At 43.5% G+C, this 17,567-nt stretch overlaps 2 protein-coding genes across 3 annotated transcripts in view; one reads left to right on the top strand and one right to left on the bottom strand.

The window, feature by feature from the left end:
• JAM3 (junctional adhesion molecule 3) overlaps positions 1-9,263 on the top strand; it is a 31,176-nt gene extending 21,913 nt beyond the window's left edge. Inside the window, exons 2-9 of the mRNA XM_075173002.1 lie at positions 2,299-2,364; positions 3,245-3,358; positions 4,227-4,379; positions 4,614-4,816; positions 5,171-5,270; positions 5,616-5,745; positions 6,962-7,016; positions 7,647-9,263. Of these exons, the coding sequence (XP_075029103.1) occupies positions 2,299-2,364; positions 3,245-3,358; positions 4,227-4,379; positions 4,614-4,816; positions 5,171-5,270; positions 5,616-5,745; positions 6,962-7,016; positions 7,647-7,682 (857 nt within the window). The 3' untranslated portion in view covers positions 7,683-9,263. The remainder of the gene's footprint in view (positions 1-2,298; positions 2,365-3,244; positions 3,359-4,226; positions 4,380-4,613; positions 4,817-5,170; positions 5,271-5,615; positions 5,746-6,961; positions 7,017-7,646) is intronic.
• Positions 9,264-11,244: 1,981 nt separating this feature from the next.
• Positions 11,245-17,567, bottom strand: part of NCAPD3 (non-SMC condensin II complex subunit D3) — a 28,844-nt gene continuing 22,521 nt past the window's right edge. For both annotated transcript variants that reach the window (XM_075173001.1, XM_075173000.1), the window contains 8 exons: positions 17,312-17,422; positions 16,741-16,896; positions 15,798-15,955; positions 15,412-15,554; positions 15,208-15,285; positions 12,213-12,287; positions 12,062-12,122; positions 11,245-11,969 (listed from right to left, as the gene is read on the bottom strand). In XM_075173001.1, coding sequence (XP_075029102.1) covers positions 11,858-11,969; positions 12,062-12,122; positions 12,213-12,287; positions 15,208-15,285; positions 15,412-15,554; positions 15,798-15,955; positions 16,741-16,896; positions 17,312-17,422 — 894 coding nt within the window. In that variant the 3' untranslated portion in view covers positions 11,245-11,857. The remainder of the gene's footprint in view (positions 11,970-12,061; positions 12,123-12,212; positions 12,288-15,207; positions 15,286-15,411; positions 15,555-15,797; positions 15,956-16,740; positions 16,897-17,311; positions 17,423-17,567) is intronic.

Below are 17,567 nucleotides of genomic sequence, written 5' to 3'. Positions count from 1 at the left end.
TCTGGTGACTAGCTGCTTCTGATGCTCTGGGGTTTTGCTGGGATCAGTGGAATCTGTTTATGCTCACGAAGGAGCAAAGCAAGGATCACAACCCCAGACAGAACACCTGAGAGGATCAAAGGATGAACAGAGGGAAAGGAACGTGTCAGCCTCTTGTGGCGTAACTACCTTTTTTCAAGGGGTGGGTCTGGAAGCACCAGGCCTGATGAAAATGGACTCTGCTTCATAGCAGCCTTGAACAAATCACTCCTGGTGGCTTAGACCACCTCCTGACTGAAACGAACCAAGCCCGGAGAACCTGCTTCGACCTGCTGAGAACCAGCTCTGAAAACGGCATTCTCCTGGCTCCCCGAAGTAAAGCATGAGCAGACTGGAAGCAAAGCGCTCGCTGCACTGCCCTGTTGCTCATTTCAGCTCTGATACACAAGACTTCTCCCAAATAGCTACATTATAGTCCAGAGCACTGTCATCTTAGTTCAATATTGGATTTCTCCCAAATGCCGCATGAATGTCTCAAGTGCAGAAGGGGGAAGGGTGGAAAGGTCCTGCTAAGAGCAGTTTTGGCTGGGCCAGCTATTAGTTTGCATCAGCCGGTGGCTTTTGTGTGAGTAACAATTATTTTGTACACAAAGGCAGCTTCTAAACCTTGCCAAACTCCAGCTCTGCCCAGTGGTCTTTGGGGTATAAGCACCGAGAGCCAAGGCACCGAGGACGGCGTCAGCATTTAACGAACAATGAGGGATAAGAATCGGCAGGGAACATTTCAAAAATGCTGAAAGGATTTTAGGTGTTGAGCTTTCAGTGGGAGGGCCTTCACAGCTCTCGGGTATTTCTCAGACCGCTGGCTTGCTCTGTTACGCTGTCTGATCCACTCCACCAGAGGATTTTCGTCCCTGCATTGTCAGATTCTCGCTGTCCAAAAGCTTTCCACCCTGAAGGCCGGCACACAGGAATTTCCAGCTGTCTGTCATGTTGCTGAAGATCCTTTCTTTCTTCGCATCTCCCTCGCGCTGCCTTTTCTGCTTTCTCTTCAGGTTTGTTAGGAGTTTTTTACTCCGAGTAAAACAGTCTTAACCTTTAGATACATCTCTTCTCATGTCACTGAGGCACTGGTTTCTATCATCTTTAACTTGCTGTTTGATCGAATGCCCAGTGAAGCCAGTGGGCATGCTCCCCTAGATTTCACCAGACTTCTGATTGGATTTGTAACAGCAAAGTTGCATATGGGGCCATGGCATCCCCCTGTAGCTGATTATCTGGCACCGATTATAGTATGTATTCTCCTCCTGTAAGACAGGGCTTTGGAGCAGCCTGTTTTTTGCAGAATACCATAGTCTGACTGAGAGGTGATGGGCTTTGCAACAACCAGAACAGCCAGTTCCAAAATATCCTCTACCATGAAGGCATGGCTTGCCTCTGCTGTCTGATTCACTTTCTTCCTACTGCACCGTGCTGGAAACTGCCTGCTTGTTTCCTTCTCCCTCAGGAGAGCTGTTTGTGAGGGTGGCTATCCAGTAGTGCGTGAATGTTGTTGGTACCTGCTCCGGTGAAATGCACAGCAGAAGAGACGCGGAAGGCAGATTTTTCAAAAGAAAATAATACGCGAAAGATGGAAAATTACTGTATTAATTGGAAACATTTGCTCAGAGCAAGAAGTACAGTCAAGGGAAATAGCTTGTGGTATAAGGATGCCTTGCAGCATGGCATGATTGAGCTTTTGTCCCAGTGTCAGTCTGGCTGGGACTCTACCAGAGCTGAACTCCTCTGTTTTCTCCTGAATCGCAGTCCTTTCATGAAGTACTATCTTGCATTTTACATTACCACGCTGAGTCTTAAAACACTTGAAGATGTAATCAGCATATGTTAGAGGCCTGGCACATTTCATCTTCTAGGAACTGACCGAACTCTTGAGGTTGATCTGCTTCCTGTCTTTTCCTGATCATCAAATTAATTTGCAAAATAATACATTCACTCTTGCATTGTCAGAGTAAGAGTTCCTTTACCATCTAAATAAGCATAAGGCACAAGGAAACAGCTTGTGCTGGCATTGGTTTTGTGCTGTTATGTTAATCCTCCTCTTTAATTGCTACTTCTAACAATTATATTTTCCTGTGTTTACACCACAACTCCTAAATAAACTTAGGCCTGCTGGACCGGCATTAGAGGCCAGGAATAGGTTTTATCTAGGGAAGTTAGTCCTTCTAGCTGGCTGAGAAGATTTCTCAGCAGGCAGCGTGTTTCTAGTTGGGTGACTTATGCGCTGTGCTATTTCTTAGTACCTTCTGTTTGTTTTTCCAGGCTGCAGACTCTTGGCTGTGGAACTGACATCCAGCAACACCAAGCCCGTGGTGCAGGAATTCCAGAGTGAGTGCTGCGGGGGCCCGCTGGCTGCCTGACGCGCTGGCTGCACTGCCCTCTGCCTGGGGATTTGCATCAGTCCAAACAATTGAGAAAAATTTTGCTTATGGCTCATGGTATCTGGTTTCTTGGGGGAGGCAGGACAACCGAGAGCCTGAGATGCAGAAAAGCGCTGAAGAATATGTCCGTATCTCTCCCTGTTTAGCAAAGCACTTGACTGAAATGGTTTATTGAAGTCCCCTGCAAGCCATTGGCATTGCAAAGTGTCTGCCTAAGTGCTTTTTTGAACTGGATCCCAAAAGGAGGAAAGGCAGTAGCCTTGCAATTAATATACTGAAAAGGGGGTCGGGAAATTTATATTTTATCTTGGCCCCACTACAGATGTGCAGTGCGATACTGGGTAAGCCACCTCTCAACCCTGCTGCGATCCCTTCTTCTGTAGAGGAGACGGAGATGACAAGGCCTGCTTCAAAGGGGAGTGGGTTTGCTGGATTTATCCCCAGGCATCATGGTACATTACCAGACACCACCCAGGGAGACTCTGCATCCCTGACTCACATTGTAGGCTCTGATTAGCAGCAAGACAGTGCTGTGGACTCACCCTGTCATAAGGTCTTGTTTGCCATAAGTCAGAGCCTGTAGAGAACAGTGTGTTCATTTCTCTCCATAGTTAATATCTCTTTGGCTATTATTTTTGCTGGCCAAAATCCATCTTCCCCAATAGCTCCTGGAACCCAGCAGTGATTCTGTTTGTGAGGCAGATGAAAGAGAAGGCTTTGCTTTGTGGGCAGCATCTCCTAATAAAACACTGTGCAAGACTGCTTAAAGCAGAGCAAAAATACAGCTGCTTCCTATTAATCTGTATTTCCTTTATTTCTCCTGCTAGGTGTTGAGCTGTCCTGCATCATTAAATCCACCATAACACCAGATCCCAGAATCGAGTGGAAGAAAATCCGAGATGGCGAAACCTCTTACGTATTTTTTGACAATAAAATGCAGGGTATGAGGATTCATTGTTCTTAGACTTCCAAAACAGCCTCAGAAACAATACAACTGAGAACAAACAAGTCTGTAAAAAGCAGGACCTCTGGCTGTCTTGTTGCTTTCTTCTGGAACTGGAGTTTAGCAGTCGAAGTGCAAGATGGAGAGAGAGCAGGATGTTCTTTGCTCTCTGCCCTCATTATTGACAGTTCACAGTAGGGAGCCACAAAGAGCTGGAGTGAGATCCTCTGTAGGAGATATTTCTTGGGTAGGAAAGCAAATGCTACAGCTCCCTTTCTCCAGCACCCGTTGGTCCTTGCTGGAGGTCGCTGGGTGTCTGAGCTCTCGCGACCAGACACTGACCCCTCCTGTCTTCCCATATGAAATCTGAGGGCTCCACCTGCACGTCAGAAGGGATCTCTTGAGCTGTCAGTGCTTACTGCTGAGGTAGCACGGTGCTTTGCAGCATCCTGGGAGCACGTGATTGGAAGCAGACGCTTTGGCCTGACGGTGAAACTCAAACACAGGACTGCCGGTAGGGCTTGATTCCCATCTGGAATTACTCCAACACTTTAGATGGGACCAACAGCCACATCCAAATGAATCTTCCAAAGGAGACAAGACCTGAGGCTGTCTTGGAAGTCCCATTTTACCACCGTTTTTGAGATTTGAGGTGGTCCTTTCCAGTTCATCCTCTTATATGGTTAGCAGCATTGGTTTCCTTTGTGGTCACTGGTGAGAGGAAGGCTCTTAACTTCAGAGCATCGAGTTCCTTTCAGGTGGTTCTCTTGACTCCAGAAAGAGTCCAAGATCAACCTTAATTCAGGTGCTGAAAGTTAGTCTGTGTGACTACCCTGAAATTCTTCTCTCTTTTTCCTCTGTATCAGGAGACTTTGTGACTCGTGCAGAAATTCTAAGCCGGACATCGCTGGTGATTAAAAACACCACCCGGATGGACACTGCCACGTACCGCTGCGAAGTGGCAGCACCTTCTGATACTAAAACCATAGATGAGATTAATATCCAGCTTACAGTCCAAGGTATTACTTTAAACTCAGATCCCTCTGCAAGCACTGCTAGCTAACAGAAGAGGCTGTGAGTCTCTCCAGGGTTGAAACAGTGGCACTCAACAGACTCGAATTTGTCGTTTAAAAACAGCTGGAAACAGTGGAAAGTTTTGATGCCTTTGTAGCACAGCCATCTTAGAAAGTATGTCAGAAATTATTTAATTCTACTCAGCAGTGCCGTTCACACGATTTGTGTCTTTCCCACAGTGAAACCTATGACTCCTAGATGCACTGTGCCTAAAGCCGTACCTGTTGGCAAGACAGCCTCTCTTCACTGCCACGAGAATGAAGGTTACCCAAAGTCCACTTACAGCTGGTACCGCAACAGTGAACCTTTATCACCAGACACGAAATCAAATGCCAAATTCCAGAATTCCTCCTACACCTTGAACCCCACCACAGGCACTCTGGTAATGCCCTTACAGACATAATCAAGACGTGTTTCGCTGGACAGGTTATTTCTAAGGTCACTTGTAAAAGAAAAAAGTCATTGTGTGGCTTTCAAGGAAGTGTAATTTGAAGAAGGTTAGGTGTTCTAGGATCTGGGTGACTTGGGAAAGCGAAGATTAATGATGGAAGAAGATAGTATCCTAGCTGTTTGATTTTGATCACTGCCAGTACCACATGCCTTTTCAGAAAGAGTGAAGGGAGATGTCTCAGTCCACCGTGAAGCCTGGGCAATGGAGAGTTGCTTATACATGCTTATACCCTCACAGTGCCTTCTGTCTCTCACGTCCCGCTCCCCCCGCTTTCCTCCTCACCAGGTTTTCCATGCCGTGCACAAAGGCGACACAGGCCGTTACTCCTGCATAGCAACAAACGATGCTGGCTTTGCCAAGTGTGAGGAGCAGGAGATGGAAGTCTGTGAGTGGCTCTACATGCTTTTCGTCCATGCTGATTAATATATCACCATAAATAAATTGTCATCACCATATGGAAAGAAGGGGGACATCCTAAAGCATTAAGTCTTTCCTGCTTTCTCATAGCCCCAAACACAGGAAGAAAAAAAAAATCTAAAAATTCAGGGAAACATTAAAACACTGTTCAGATTCATGAACAGTTTTAATCTTGGAATCAGGGACTCACTAGTTCCCTATGAATTATTGGGGTTTGCTTAAAATATTTGAGAGATTCATTTTAGTGTACGTAAAGCTACAATATTGCTACTGCCCTAAAGAAATACTGGATGATGGCTTCTCTCTTTGCCAGATGACCTCAATATTGGTGGGATAATTGGTGGAGTCCTGGTGGTCCTAGCAGTTTTGGTGCTCATCACTCTTGGTATCTGCTGCGCCTACAGAAGGGGTTACTTTGCAAATAGCAAAGAGAGTGGGGAAAGGTAAGCTGGGATTCAAAGTGTTCTTATACAAGTCCCTGCGCCCACAGCTAGCATGAAGTAGTCTGAAGGGCGCCAGAAATTGGTGGCTAAAATGTATTTCCGTGCCTGACTTGGACATATTTCTTCCTCGTTCCCTACCAAAGACTACAGGCCAACCCAGTTCTTGAGGTATCCAATTCCCCACTGTAAACCCTGCACCTTGCCAAAGGTTTATTTGCCTAAGGGAGAATTTTGGTATGGCTCCTCTTGTGCTTGCTACCAAGACCAGACAGAGGGGTGAAAGCTGTGCTCTGATATCCTCATACTTTGCATGGGAAGGGGAGACCAGCACAATCAAATGCCTACAGGTGTTTGTCCAATAGCTTATGTGCTGTTGGCATAACGAGGTCTACAATTTAATGAACAGAGCTCACTGCACGATTAGTTTAAAGCATCAGGACGTGCATAGAAGAGTAGGCTCTCTGCAGGAAATCTCACTAGTTGTGAGAACCTAAATTTGGGACTAAAACCAGCCATTTTAGAACGCACATTAAAACGTTAAAAACAACAGCATTAGCATCAGAAACAAGCCTTGATATCCTTACAGAATCTGTAGAAGAGATAATATATGTAAAACTAAGATTCTCACCAGACAGATTTGTTCCATGTTAAGTATTGCTTTTGAGCAGAAGTCCTGTCCTTTTTTGTTTGGTTTGATTTGGTTTTCAGAAAAAGCTCCAAATATCCTATTTAAATGCAGCTGAGGGTTGGTATACACTGGACTTGACGGTTGTATATAAATTCTGAATTCCTATGGGATTGCAACCAAGTTGTGCTTCCTTATAACTAAGGAAAATGCTGCAGGCATCTGGCAGTGAAGGTTTAAAATGAATTTTATAATTGCCTCAGGAAACAATGCAGGAGGCTCAGAGAAAGGTAGTGCACAGGGACCAGAGCAGGAGAGCCCAGAAAAGAATCAGTTAATCTCTTTGCAGAGTTAGTCTCGTGAAAACCTACAGCAATCTTTTTACCCTGTGCTGAAGGGGAATTTAGAAAAAATCCCAGTCATGACGAATGATGGAATAAGCACAGATCTATCATTTGAGCAATGAGCTGGGTTTCTCTGTGCTTTCTTTTCATTCGGCTGCTCTTCCTCGTTTTTGACTCTCTCAGCACCTCCCCTCCAAAATCCTGCAGTTTTCTTGTCCCAGAAATGAGATCTTTTCTTTTATTTCAGCTACAAGACTCCAGCAAAACCTGATGGTGTTAACTATATCCGGACAGATGATGAGGTAACAAATGATTTGCATTTAACATCTCGCTGTTTAGGAGAGGAAGAGGGTGGGCAGAGGACTACTAGCTTTTTTAGGGCCTACTTAGAGTGGGCACCACTCAGAAGCAAGAATGTAGAACAGAGAGAAAACAGAAGGGTGAAGGCTGAGTCATTTCCTTAGAAATGATGAACAGTTTAAGTTGCCTTAAGTGACTGATGCCAAAAGCTATCAAATGCAGCTCTACTCTGACGCAGTTATCTTATGGCTTGACCCCCTTAGGATGATTTCATTGGATTAAGTGGGCAGGCCATGATGCTTTTACAAGAGAATTTGCATTTTGGGATTTGAATAGATCACTAAGCTTAAAGATCAGAAAAAGCCTCTCCCTGTTAGCAGAGATACTGAAGAGGGAATGGGAAGGTCCCCTGCCATGCCTTGGTGTGTGAGGAGGACAGCAGGAGAAGGAGCACCTGGCCAGTATGACTGGCGTCTCCCTCTCCTTACCAGCTGGAAGGGGGTGCTACCTAGACCGAATGCCAGAAGTTATACAGATCGGATCTACCTTTCACGGGCATGTTGCAGTTGGGGGAGCAGGAACAAAGAGGTGCCTGGAAAAGCCTTCCTACATCCAGAACTGTTTTGTTGCAGGGTGACTTCAGACACAAGTCTTCATTTGTCATATAAGACACCAAAAGAATACTGCAAACCAGCAAAAGCAAGTGTGAAAATACCTCCTCCAGGAACTCAAAGCGAGAGCAAAAGATGAATTAAGTGCGCTTGGAAGAGTTTGGAACACACAAGAACTTGATAGCTAGCTATCTGTATATCTTTTTTTTCTTTGCCAAAGTTTAAAGTAACTCCTCACTGCCCAACTTGCATCTCTCCTGCCTCCGGAGATACCAACAGGATCACCTAAACCTGTCCTTGGACTAAGGAAGCGTTTTAATACTTCCCAAGAGACTGGGCTGTGGAAGTTTGTGGAATTGCCTTCTATTTGTGCGGCAGGGACACAGCCACAATGTGCAAACCAACCAGGGGAACAGCGTTAGGTAAACGTGTAGTAGACATCACTAATACAAATTACTAGTAGACAAAAAAGGTGCTGATACGGCAATAGACGGACTTCAAAGAATAAGATTTATCCATGCAAGGGGGAGTCTTCCTCTCAGCAGCTTGTTGCCCAGGCCCGGCTGGTGACTTTTACACATTTGTGATTGTCTTGCGCTTTTGACTCTGACTGCTCAGGTGCAGAACGGGATATCTGAATAGCCTACAGTGACAGATACCGATACAGTAAATGCAACTAGTGTTCTCAGCCCTTTTGTAAACTCACTGAATTCTCGTTACTCCATTTAACATGAAACACGGGCAGCATCAGGCCAGAAGGATTGCTTCTCTTCACTGCTTTATAAAAAACCCATTGCACGCAGGTAACCCCTCATTCTAATCTGCACAAAGCAGGCTTGCCTCTTGCGTCTTCCGGTGTTTTAAAGAAGCTTATAGTGGAGGCAGAGAACCTAGTGCTAAGACATCCCTTTCAGGAAAACTAAAGCCAAATACTTTCAGGGGCTAAGATTCCCATAAAAGGTACTGAGATGTCTTCAAGCTTTTCTACCTTCTCCATTCATTTTGTAAAATCCCACATTCTAAATTTTTGCAAAGATATATTTTGATTACTTCAGAAAAGGTAACATTTCTATTTAAAGTGTAAATACATGATGCCAGCAGTGTTTAAGTAATGTAGCTATTTTTTTACTTTTTAAGCTACAGAGAGGAGCTCAAATGTTGCTATATAGTATGGCACTGTCAGAGCATATCAGTATTACTGCAAAGCGTAATAAAAAACTGCAGGTGGAACAGCGTCTCTTTCCTCTTAAGCTAGCTTCAGCAATTTCCTTGTCACAAGAGGTCTTACCAGACACAGAACAGAGTCACTCAGGGATAGTTTTTGTAAATTTATGGCAGGAGCTATCAACTTTTTTATATATAAAACTTACTTTTCTTGCCAGTGACCAACACTTTGTTTTTGTTGTTGCAAGAAATATCCAGGGATGGCTTTTGGATTCACTTCCAACAAGGTGACAGAGTGACTTCAATGTCTGCTACCTCTCTGCAAGTTCCCTAAAGCACTAACACAGTGTGACAGCTATGGCAACTTTACAGGTTTAAACTGCATAGCCAAGGCAACTGTTTCTGGAGTCGGGAAAGCAAAAGCTCAATACAAAAGCACTTTTGTAGTGTCAGTTGCAACTTTTCTCTAGATGGTAAAAGAAAAAAAAAAAAGAAAACAAATCTAGTTCTCTTGCCTTTAGAGAGAATAATTGGAAACACGTGTTTCCCAGAAACATGTATGTTGATAGTGTTGAACAGCATTGGGTAATAGAAGACTGCAAGATGTGGATGCAACACTAGAACTGTGCTGTGGTTTAAGAATTTTTTTTAATGTAGCATAATTTAGTGTTCTTGTATTTCCAATATGAATTGAGTTGTCTTAACTTTTCCTGTATACAGTATTTTGGATACTTGACGATTTGGACTGTCAGTGTTATTTTTTAGTGTTCTGCATTAATCTGCTTTGTTTCCTAGGGGCCTCGCTGGACATGCCATTGCTGCATTTGTTTTGCCTAAACAAAGTGTTACCACTTCTCCTTTTGCTAATGAAAGTAAAAATAAGGATGGGGCAGCAATAACCATACGTTCTCTGTGTAACTCGGACATTACCACTGCTATCTTGCAACTACATTATGGTTACCTTCTTAAGACATGCTCTTCAACCAAGCCACACACTACTGTTCCCTGGCTGCACGCTGCCTCTAATCATCATGACAGTAGTGAGTGTGACATTCCTTTGCACCTTCTGTATATCCACTACTCCTTTTCTATGCTGCTTTTAGGATACCTATAATAAGGGAGAGAAAGAAAAGGTTTGAATCGGGGTAGCTGTGGGCACTATGGGAGCACAATCTACAGTCTCACCATGAGCCAAAGGCAGCCTTCATGTGAAAAGCCAGCAAGCTAAGAATCAAGACTTGTTTTTCAGTTCTAAAATGTGACAGTGGCATCTCTAACGAGGAAAGGGGAGATGATCCCCCTGATACAGCTCATGAGATCTGATTGATGGAATTCATTGTATCATTGTGAATAATATTCAGGTTTGTACTAATGTATTATGTTTAACTTTGCCAAGAATGTTTTACATAAATACCAAGCTATAAAGCATTCTTGTAGGGGTTTTTATTTGGTTTTGAACAGCCATTTATTGGAAGCTTCTGTTTTCAATTCAGTGAAATAAGGGAAAGTCTATTCTGCCAGAGCACTCATTTACTTGTATTGGGCTGAAGGTTACGGAAAGTCCAAGGCATGTTGCTGTTTATGAGTTTATTCTTGGACATTTGTCTATCCCTGGTCCTTCCCTAGAGAAGACAGATTAATGCCCACAGGGCTCATCTCAGTGCTGCTCGAGGACAGAAAAACTAGAAAAGCACAAATTAGGAAATAAACTATTCCAATTTAGCATTCAAAGTGATTAAATACTATTTTAAGGGAGAAGGTACAAAATAAATGGATGTGGCCATAATTGACCATTGCTTAAGCCAAAGCCATTCCATACATCCCCTCTTCCCAGGTTTTGACTTTGATTTTGAGAACAAAGTTTAACCTCACTTGAAGGTTTCTTTGATCTTCAAAACAAAATAGGGAAAATGAGGGCAAATTATGGGATTCCAGTGCAGGAGGTAAGTACCTCTGGAAGGGCTGTGGCAAAAGCACGCTCAGCCTCTTTGTTTCCACTTGTACAGAAAAGCCTACTCCATTTCTGTTGTTCATGCCTGAATAAGACAAAACAGCATGAATAAAACAGATTCCATTTTCAAGTTTCAATGAAATCTAGGGCAAGAGCTCTGTAATAGAAGTTAACAATGGAAAAACTTCAGTTAGGTTAACACGGCATCAGAGAAACTCAGGAATGGTCGGATTCCAGCATTTACACAGCGCATTTACGATAAACGAGTTCTCTGCGCAGAGCACAAAGCTACGCATATGACTTACCAACCTTGATTTTAGTGAGTTACTCATATCCTGCTTGCAGTCAAATAAGAGTCTATATTTAAAAGCTGCTGGGTCCAATATTAATTGAACTGAGTGCCTAAGATATCAGCGACGTAGTTGAAGAGACTTTGAGGCTGTAGAAATCTATAGAAAAAAATAATTTCTCTGTCAGATCAAGAAGAGGAGAGCAGCTGTGGGTGGAATTAATTCTGTAACCATTTATTTTCATAAAATTTTAATAGTTGGAAATAATACAGCTCAAGAATGGAAATATTCCATATAAAAGAACATTAAGGCTGTTCATACACACAGGAGTTTGCACAACAAATAAGAAGTGATGTAGCGTGCTATTACCAGATTTAGGGGTGTGGCAGTGACATGCTGTTTTACCTCTGTTCAATTAAAGCAACTCTAGTATACAACCAAGAAGGACAATGAGGGATCGAGTGAATAAGCTGAGCCACTCGCTTCCCTGCAAGCTGTGATAAATGCATTTATTACTAAGCTTGTGGCAACATTATGCTCTTACTTTTCCAAATGGACAAATTATATATCCTGTGAGTGAAGAGCAAGCCTTCCTTTACACTGCAGCTTTCTAGCACTCCAGTGGGCTTTGTCAACAGCAGCAGCTTATAATACATACATGCATTAATGCAGGCTTTGCATGCCCATATTCTAGACAGTTTCATGTAAAAACCAAATAAGAATAGATAAGGAAGGAAGGACGTGTGCCCACAATGATTTATAATTACAGAGGAAAAGGACAGATTTTAGGGAACATGATGATTCTGTACAAAAGTTCAATGAAAGGATCAGTTGTCTGGTTTCAGTGGAGTTCTCCGCTGGGACCGTCTCAGAGGGACACGTTGGCTGCTTTTTTTCCTTGCTGGGGATTCTACTTTCCACTCCCGTGGCAGGGACGGGCTAGAAGAAAGAAGGAGAATGACCATTTATTCTAAAGCACTTCACCAATCTTTCTCAATGTGATTGCTGTTTCAGACCTGCGTTGAACTTACAGTTTCTCTGGTGATGTCAAACAGATAATATCTCTTGGCTCATCCTCGGCCTCTTTCTTCTCTGCAAATAATGCATATATTTTAAGAAATGCCACAGATTTGATCATTTGGGTTCCCCCCCCCCCAAGTTAGAATCACAAAGATAACTTGCCTGGAGCTGAACCGGGTGTGTGCGTCAAGCTGATGTAACTGACCCCAGCACCAAAGGTCAAGTCATTAATGGTCTCTGAAAGAAAAAGCACATAGTAGTGGTCAGCTTGTGACACAGCCAGAGGGCAAGGCATGCTGTAGTAGAACACTTAAGTGTCACAGAGTAAGTATATCCAGTTAATTGCAAGCACATATACATCTCTCTTTTCCAGCCCAGCAGATCTCAGTGTCTCCCGTCCAGCCTCAAAACTATGTGCTGAATCTGATGGGCCATCTGTGCACATCAGGTTCATACTCCAGACTTGCAGCCTTCCTTTATGTGGAGGAAATCAATATAAATATGGGACCTCAGTCATGTACCTCCTTGTCCTACCTAGGTGGGAGAGCCACACCTTCCATTGAAGCTTTGCCATCTTTCACAACAACATGTTAGATTCAGACCAGTTGCTTTGCCTAGTCAAGGCAGAATGCGGGGCCCCTGAAGACTGGCAAAGGACCTGAACAGCCCTTCCGTAAGGAACTGCCTGCAGCCAGAAAAGACAAATGGCTTGACAAGGAAGCTAGGTAGAATTTAGCTTGCCTGAATAGGCCATAGTTGTCAGCTGTCTCTTTCCTGTCATTCATCTCAAGAGAGATGTCACAATATTCAGATTTTACTTTACTCAACGCTCTGTTTTATGCTCATGCTTCCCAGAATCTTTCACAAGGAATTAAGGTAGAAAGTGCTTTATAGGGCAGGAGTTGGAAACTCTGCTAAAAGGACTTCTTTCTACAGACTAACTGGGTCTGCTCTTTAACTACTTCCCTGTCCTGGAAGGGAATCACTGAAGCTTGTAGTGGAAATCCAACTTGATCTATTTATCTGCCTTAGTTGGCCTCTGCATCTCTCAAGACTGACCTGCAAGTGTCCTGACTTTGTGCAGCGTGTGCCTTAACAAGTTATCTCGGTTAATGAGAAGTTCATGTGAAAGGAAGGAAGGGAGGAAGGAGATGATAGAGAACTGTCATCGGGTGGGGCTTCCCATGCAGCCAAAGGTGGTATCTTCACAATATGTGTTTATGTACCACACTGAAGGAATCTACACTTGCCCACTTCGCCATTCTCAAAGTAACGAGCAGGAATTGAGAAGGAGACCCAAAGACAGCAGGGGAGAGAGTGACAGCCAGAACAGTCGAATAAGGTAAAGAGAAGAGACAGCTGTTCTTGACTCGAGTACAAAATGGTTTACGAAGAACTGCATCTCCAATAGTTTTAGAATGGTATACCAGAGAAATAAAAATGTTTTATTTAGATTGTCTATCAGCCTGCAAGACCCAGCGCCACCATGCAGATGGCTCAACACACACTAACTGAAGTGATGAAACTGCTCTGTACAGTTTGTCTCCCCGCTGAAGGACACATGCTGCCTCAAAACAAAGTAGGAATTCAACCCTAGTACCACTGCAGATTAACGTTCTTCCTGCTTTTTGACCATATGGTGCTTAAGAGAAACAGCCGTGCAAGCTTCCAGAGATATGGCGCTTAAAGATTTCTGCTCTCTAAAAACATGCCCCCAGTTTTTTTTGCACAAAGATCACCGTTTGTTGCTCAGGCAGCAAAGAGAAACATTGAGGCAGACAAATCTAGCCAAACAGTGGAGCATACAGGGAAGAGCAGGGTCAGATTTTCCAGTGGATGCACATCACTGCAGCTGGTTTGCTCCTGCCTGCTCCGATGTCAGGTATTTGCAGACTGCCGCACAGCTGACTGCCTTACTGGCTACATGTCGTTTGCTCTCCTGTGTGCGTGCAGGTCAGGTGTTCGCACAGATACAGGCAAAGAGTGCAGTCGGATACCTGTGCTTCTGGAACATCGACCCTTCCCTACAACAACTCACAACTGCCTAATGAGAGATGACCTGTCAGACACTCACCTATACTCCCAGCTTAACTGGAACTCTCTCCAGAATGCGTGAGGGTGTTCATCACGCTCACAATTCGCACTAGGAGATGCCCTAAAGGAGCTCAGCACCAAATTGACATAAAGGAAGGGAATCTCGTGCTGGAACTCAGCTCCATTTGCGTTTTACTACAACTACCTCTTGCGCTTGCAGAAAGCAACACTGCAGAATGCTGCGGGGCTGTCAGAAAGCACTCCAATAAAACCTAACTTTTGAAGGTCAGGTTTTGTGAGATGGCAGTTCAGCTGCAGTGGTCATAAGCACAGCAGACGCTCATGATTTTTGTATTAGAGATTCCTGTCTTTGTATTTTTACTTCAATTTCCACAGCAGAGTGAAAAAAACAAATCATTCCTTCTCCAATGCTCAGTTCAGTTCTTTCTTAGGGTAGAAACACACACACACACTCAGAAATGACTGTGCAGGTTATTAATTCCGTTTGAGCAGATCTCTGTGTTCACTTGCAATTGCCACAGGTCAGTGCCTGCTCTAGAAGCAGGTCGTAGCTCACCTGAGGACCTTTGCACAACAGGAACCCCCTATCCTAGAGCTGAAAAGGACCAGACCTTGAGTATTTTCCTCCACGGCAGGGTTCTGTAATTCAGTCTAAAAATGCTAAGCTATGCTTCCAGAATTAAGGAGAGCAATTGTCTCAATGCAACAGAATCTTGCACACTTCGGGCAATGCATGCTATTAAGGAACCATGACAACAACATGCCTCCTCGGCACCCCAGAGTTGATGAAGGAAAAAAGGGCAGTAACTCTGTTACTTCAGCAGCCCAAAATAAAAGCTCTCCTGCACTGACTCAATACCATAATACCCTGTAACATGTAAATGGAGACCATATTGGACTGTCCTTTCCTATGTACATCATTCACCTGAGATCTTCAATTTCAGAACGGTTCTTATTTACTACAACCATTTAGATAAATACATAATCTATAGCTATCAATGACTAATTTTCTCTGCTCTTTAGGGCAGCTATGCATTGCCACCTCTCTCAGAGAGTGAGAGCTCAGCCCAATTTGGAAAGGGTTTCTTTGGGTTATACTTACGTTCCGGTGTGCTGATTGCACGGCCCACCACAGAAACATTTTCTCCGGTAGACTGTTGATTCAGGCTTTGAAAGGATACTAGAAATAACAAGGGAATAATTAAGAATAGAAATGTATTCACTTGGAGACCTCAAGGGTCTAACAATTAGGCTGTGTCAACTAGATCTAGTCCAATGCCAGATCAGTTTGCAGCAAGCTCCCTACCTTGCTTGCTGCCACCAGCTGTGCTTGATTCAAGTAATACAGCCGATAAACTTTCTCCAACACTCTTGCTGCGTTGCTTGCTTCTGGCTTCCATTGCTTTCCTGGCAGAGTTCAGGATGGCAAGTGTGCTCAAGGATGCTGGCCTACAGGGCAGAAAACATGACAGAAACAATGAAGTGATTTCCTTCTGCAAGCCCAGATGAGATACAGGTAATGAGGAGAGACCTGTCCCCTCCCAATCCCTTATGATTAACTTAAGCACCAAATGTAATGGGGAAGATTATGCTGCAATACTGGTGACTTTCATACCACTAAGTAAGGAGTGGATAAGCAAAGCAATAGCCTTGCAGAATATCATAACCGGCAATATAAACAGAAACCCATACCTGCGACCGAGTAACGGCTGTTTCAGAACATCAGCACTAGGTGTAGTAAACTCAGAAGGCACAGAGGAAGGACTTGATCCAGGTCTCCCACTTACAGGAGACTGAGCATTATTATTCCAGCCACCAGAAGGTACAGCTGTCTCCAGAGATGGAGGTTGCTACAGAAAACAGGAGAAAAGATCATATATCTAACAATGGTTACAAGCGTAGAAAACTCTAGATACAAGACGCTTAGACCTATATGCTGTGTGATTAGGAACTGCCCTTTGTGTGACGGACGTAAAGGGGTGCTAGGGAGAAAGAACTTACTGGCCAAAATTTTAACAAGAAGCAAATAGGAAGTTTTGATGGGATACATACATCCTAGTTTAGATGTCTATACATACGTGGTTTTTAAAGTCAGCAGAGAGAGAAAGGTCCTTCCAGGGTAGAAGTCATCTCATCTTAAGGTAGGTATCTAAAATAGTTCAGGACAACTGACCCAAGCACATACTTATTTCTTTACATTGACTTTAAAAGAGGATCTGCATGACTAGGACAGATATAAGTTTCCACTCTGTATACACCTAAAGTCAGATAAAATGAACCCTTTTCTTTTTGACCTGTTTATCATCTTTAGCGCTCTGGGAACAGAGAGCAATACAACATGTAAGCACAGCCAGTGGCAAATTAGACTTGGTTTTCCCTTTAAATTGAATTCTTTTTACATTGTTTGCTGCTCCTCTTTGCCTAACGTGTGTTGTTTGTTGATGTTCTAAGCGTATTAAATGACTCTAAAACCAAAGCTTCTGTCAGCAAATGCGAAGAGGTATGAGAACATCACATAACCATTCTGTTAAAAGTGCTGTAACAAGGTCCACAGACACACAGAGTCTGGGTGTTAGGCGTACACAAACTTTAGCAGAGGAGACAATACGTGTACAGAGTTAATGGCACCAACAACCTCTGCCTGCGCTGCCGAGACCTGCTCTTGGTCTGACTCCTTCTCCCTGGCCAGCTGCTCTTCATATTTCTTCATATCGTACTCCAGCTCGGCTGCCAGCTGCTTGTCCACAGCAAAGAAGTCTTTGATTTCATTTCGGTAATCTTGCATCATTTCCTGGAGCAATAAGGAATGTTTAAACTCTTTCAGAAATCTGTCCTGACTACTGATTCATGTCTCCATTCAGATCACAGCTGCTTAAGTGCAAAAGGAAATACCAGTTGGTAGAGCAGAGGTGTTTTTAACAGACTAAGAGTTTCAATTCCAATTTGTACTTCAGAACATGAAAAAGCTTTCCAGCATTCAAGATTTCTGCCCACGTTCCACTGAGGAGGCTCACACGTAACACACTGTGAGATCCTTATCTAAAATCCCTCCACCTCCCACATTATTTAACACAGTGGCAGTGTCACAACATCATATGCCTTCTAAATTTCCTTCTAAGAAGGCTGTTCGTTCCATTACTGGTTGCACATCTAACACATTAACTCGAGAGGAAAAAAAAAAACAACAAGAAAACACTTCCCCTTACCCGTAGATAGTTCATAAGGTCCCTAAGAGCTGGGATCCTCTTCTGCTCCATCAAAGACTTCAGTGATGTGATTATTGGGATGATATTTTCTATGAAGTTCTTCTTTTGAACCTTTGTTTGAACAAGGCATGAACAGTTACACGACAAAGGAGAAGCCACTCTGTGGTTAGATGAATGGTCTAAGTGAGAGGAATTATCGCTCCATAGCAAGGGAATTACCGCAATTAAGCCTGCTCTTATGCCGCACACATGTACA

Source organism: Calonectris borealis, chromosome 24 (assembly GCF_964195595.1).
Source record: "Calonectris borealis chromosome 24, bCalBor7.hap1.2, whole genome shotgun sequence".
NCBI classification, from domain to species: Eukaryota; Metazoa; Chordata; class Aves; order Procellariiformes; family Procellariidae; genus Calonectris; species Calonectris borealis.
Note: the sequence above shows the minus strand (reverse complement) of the source record. Positions and strands in the feature narration are given on the sequence as shown.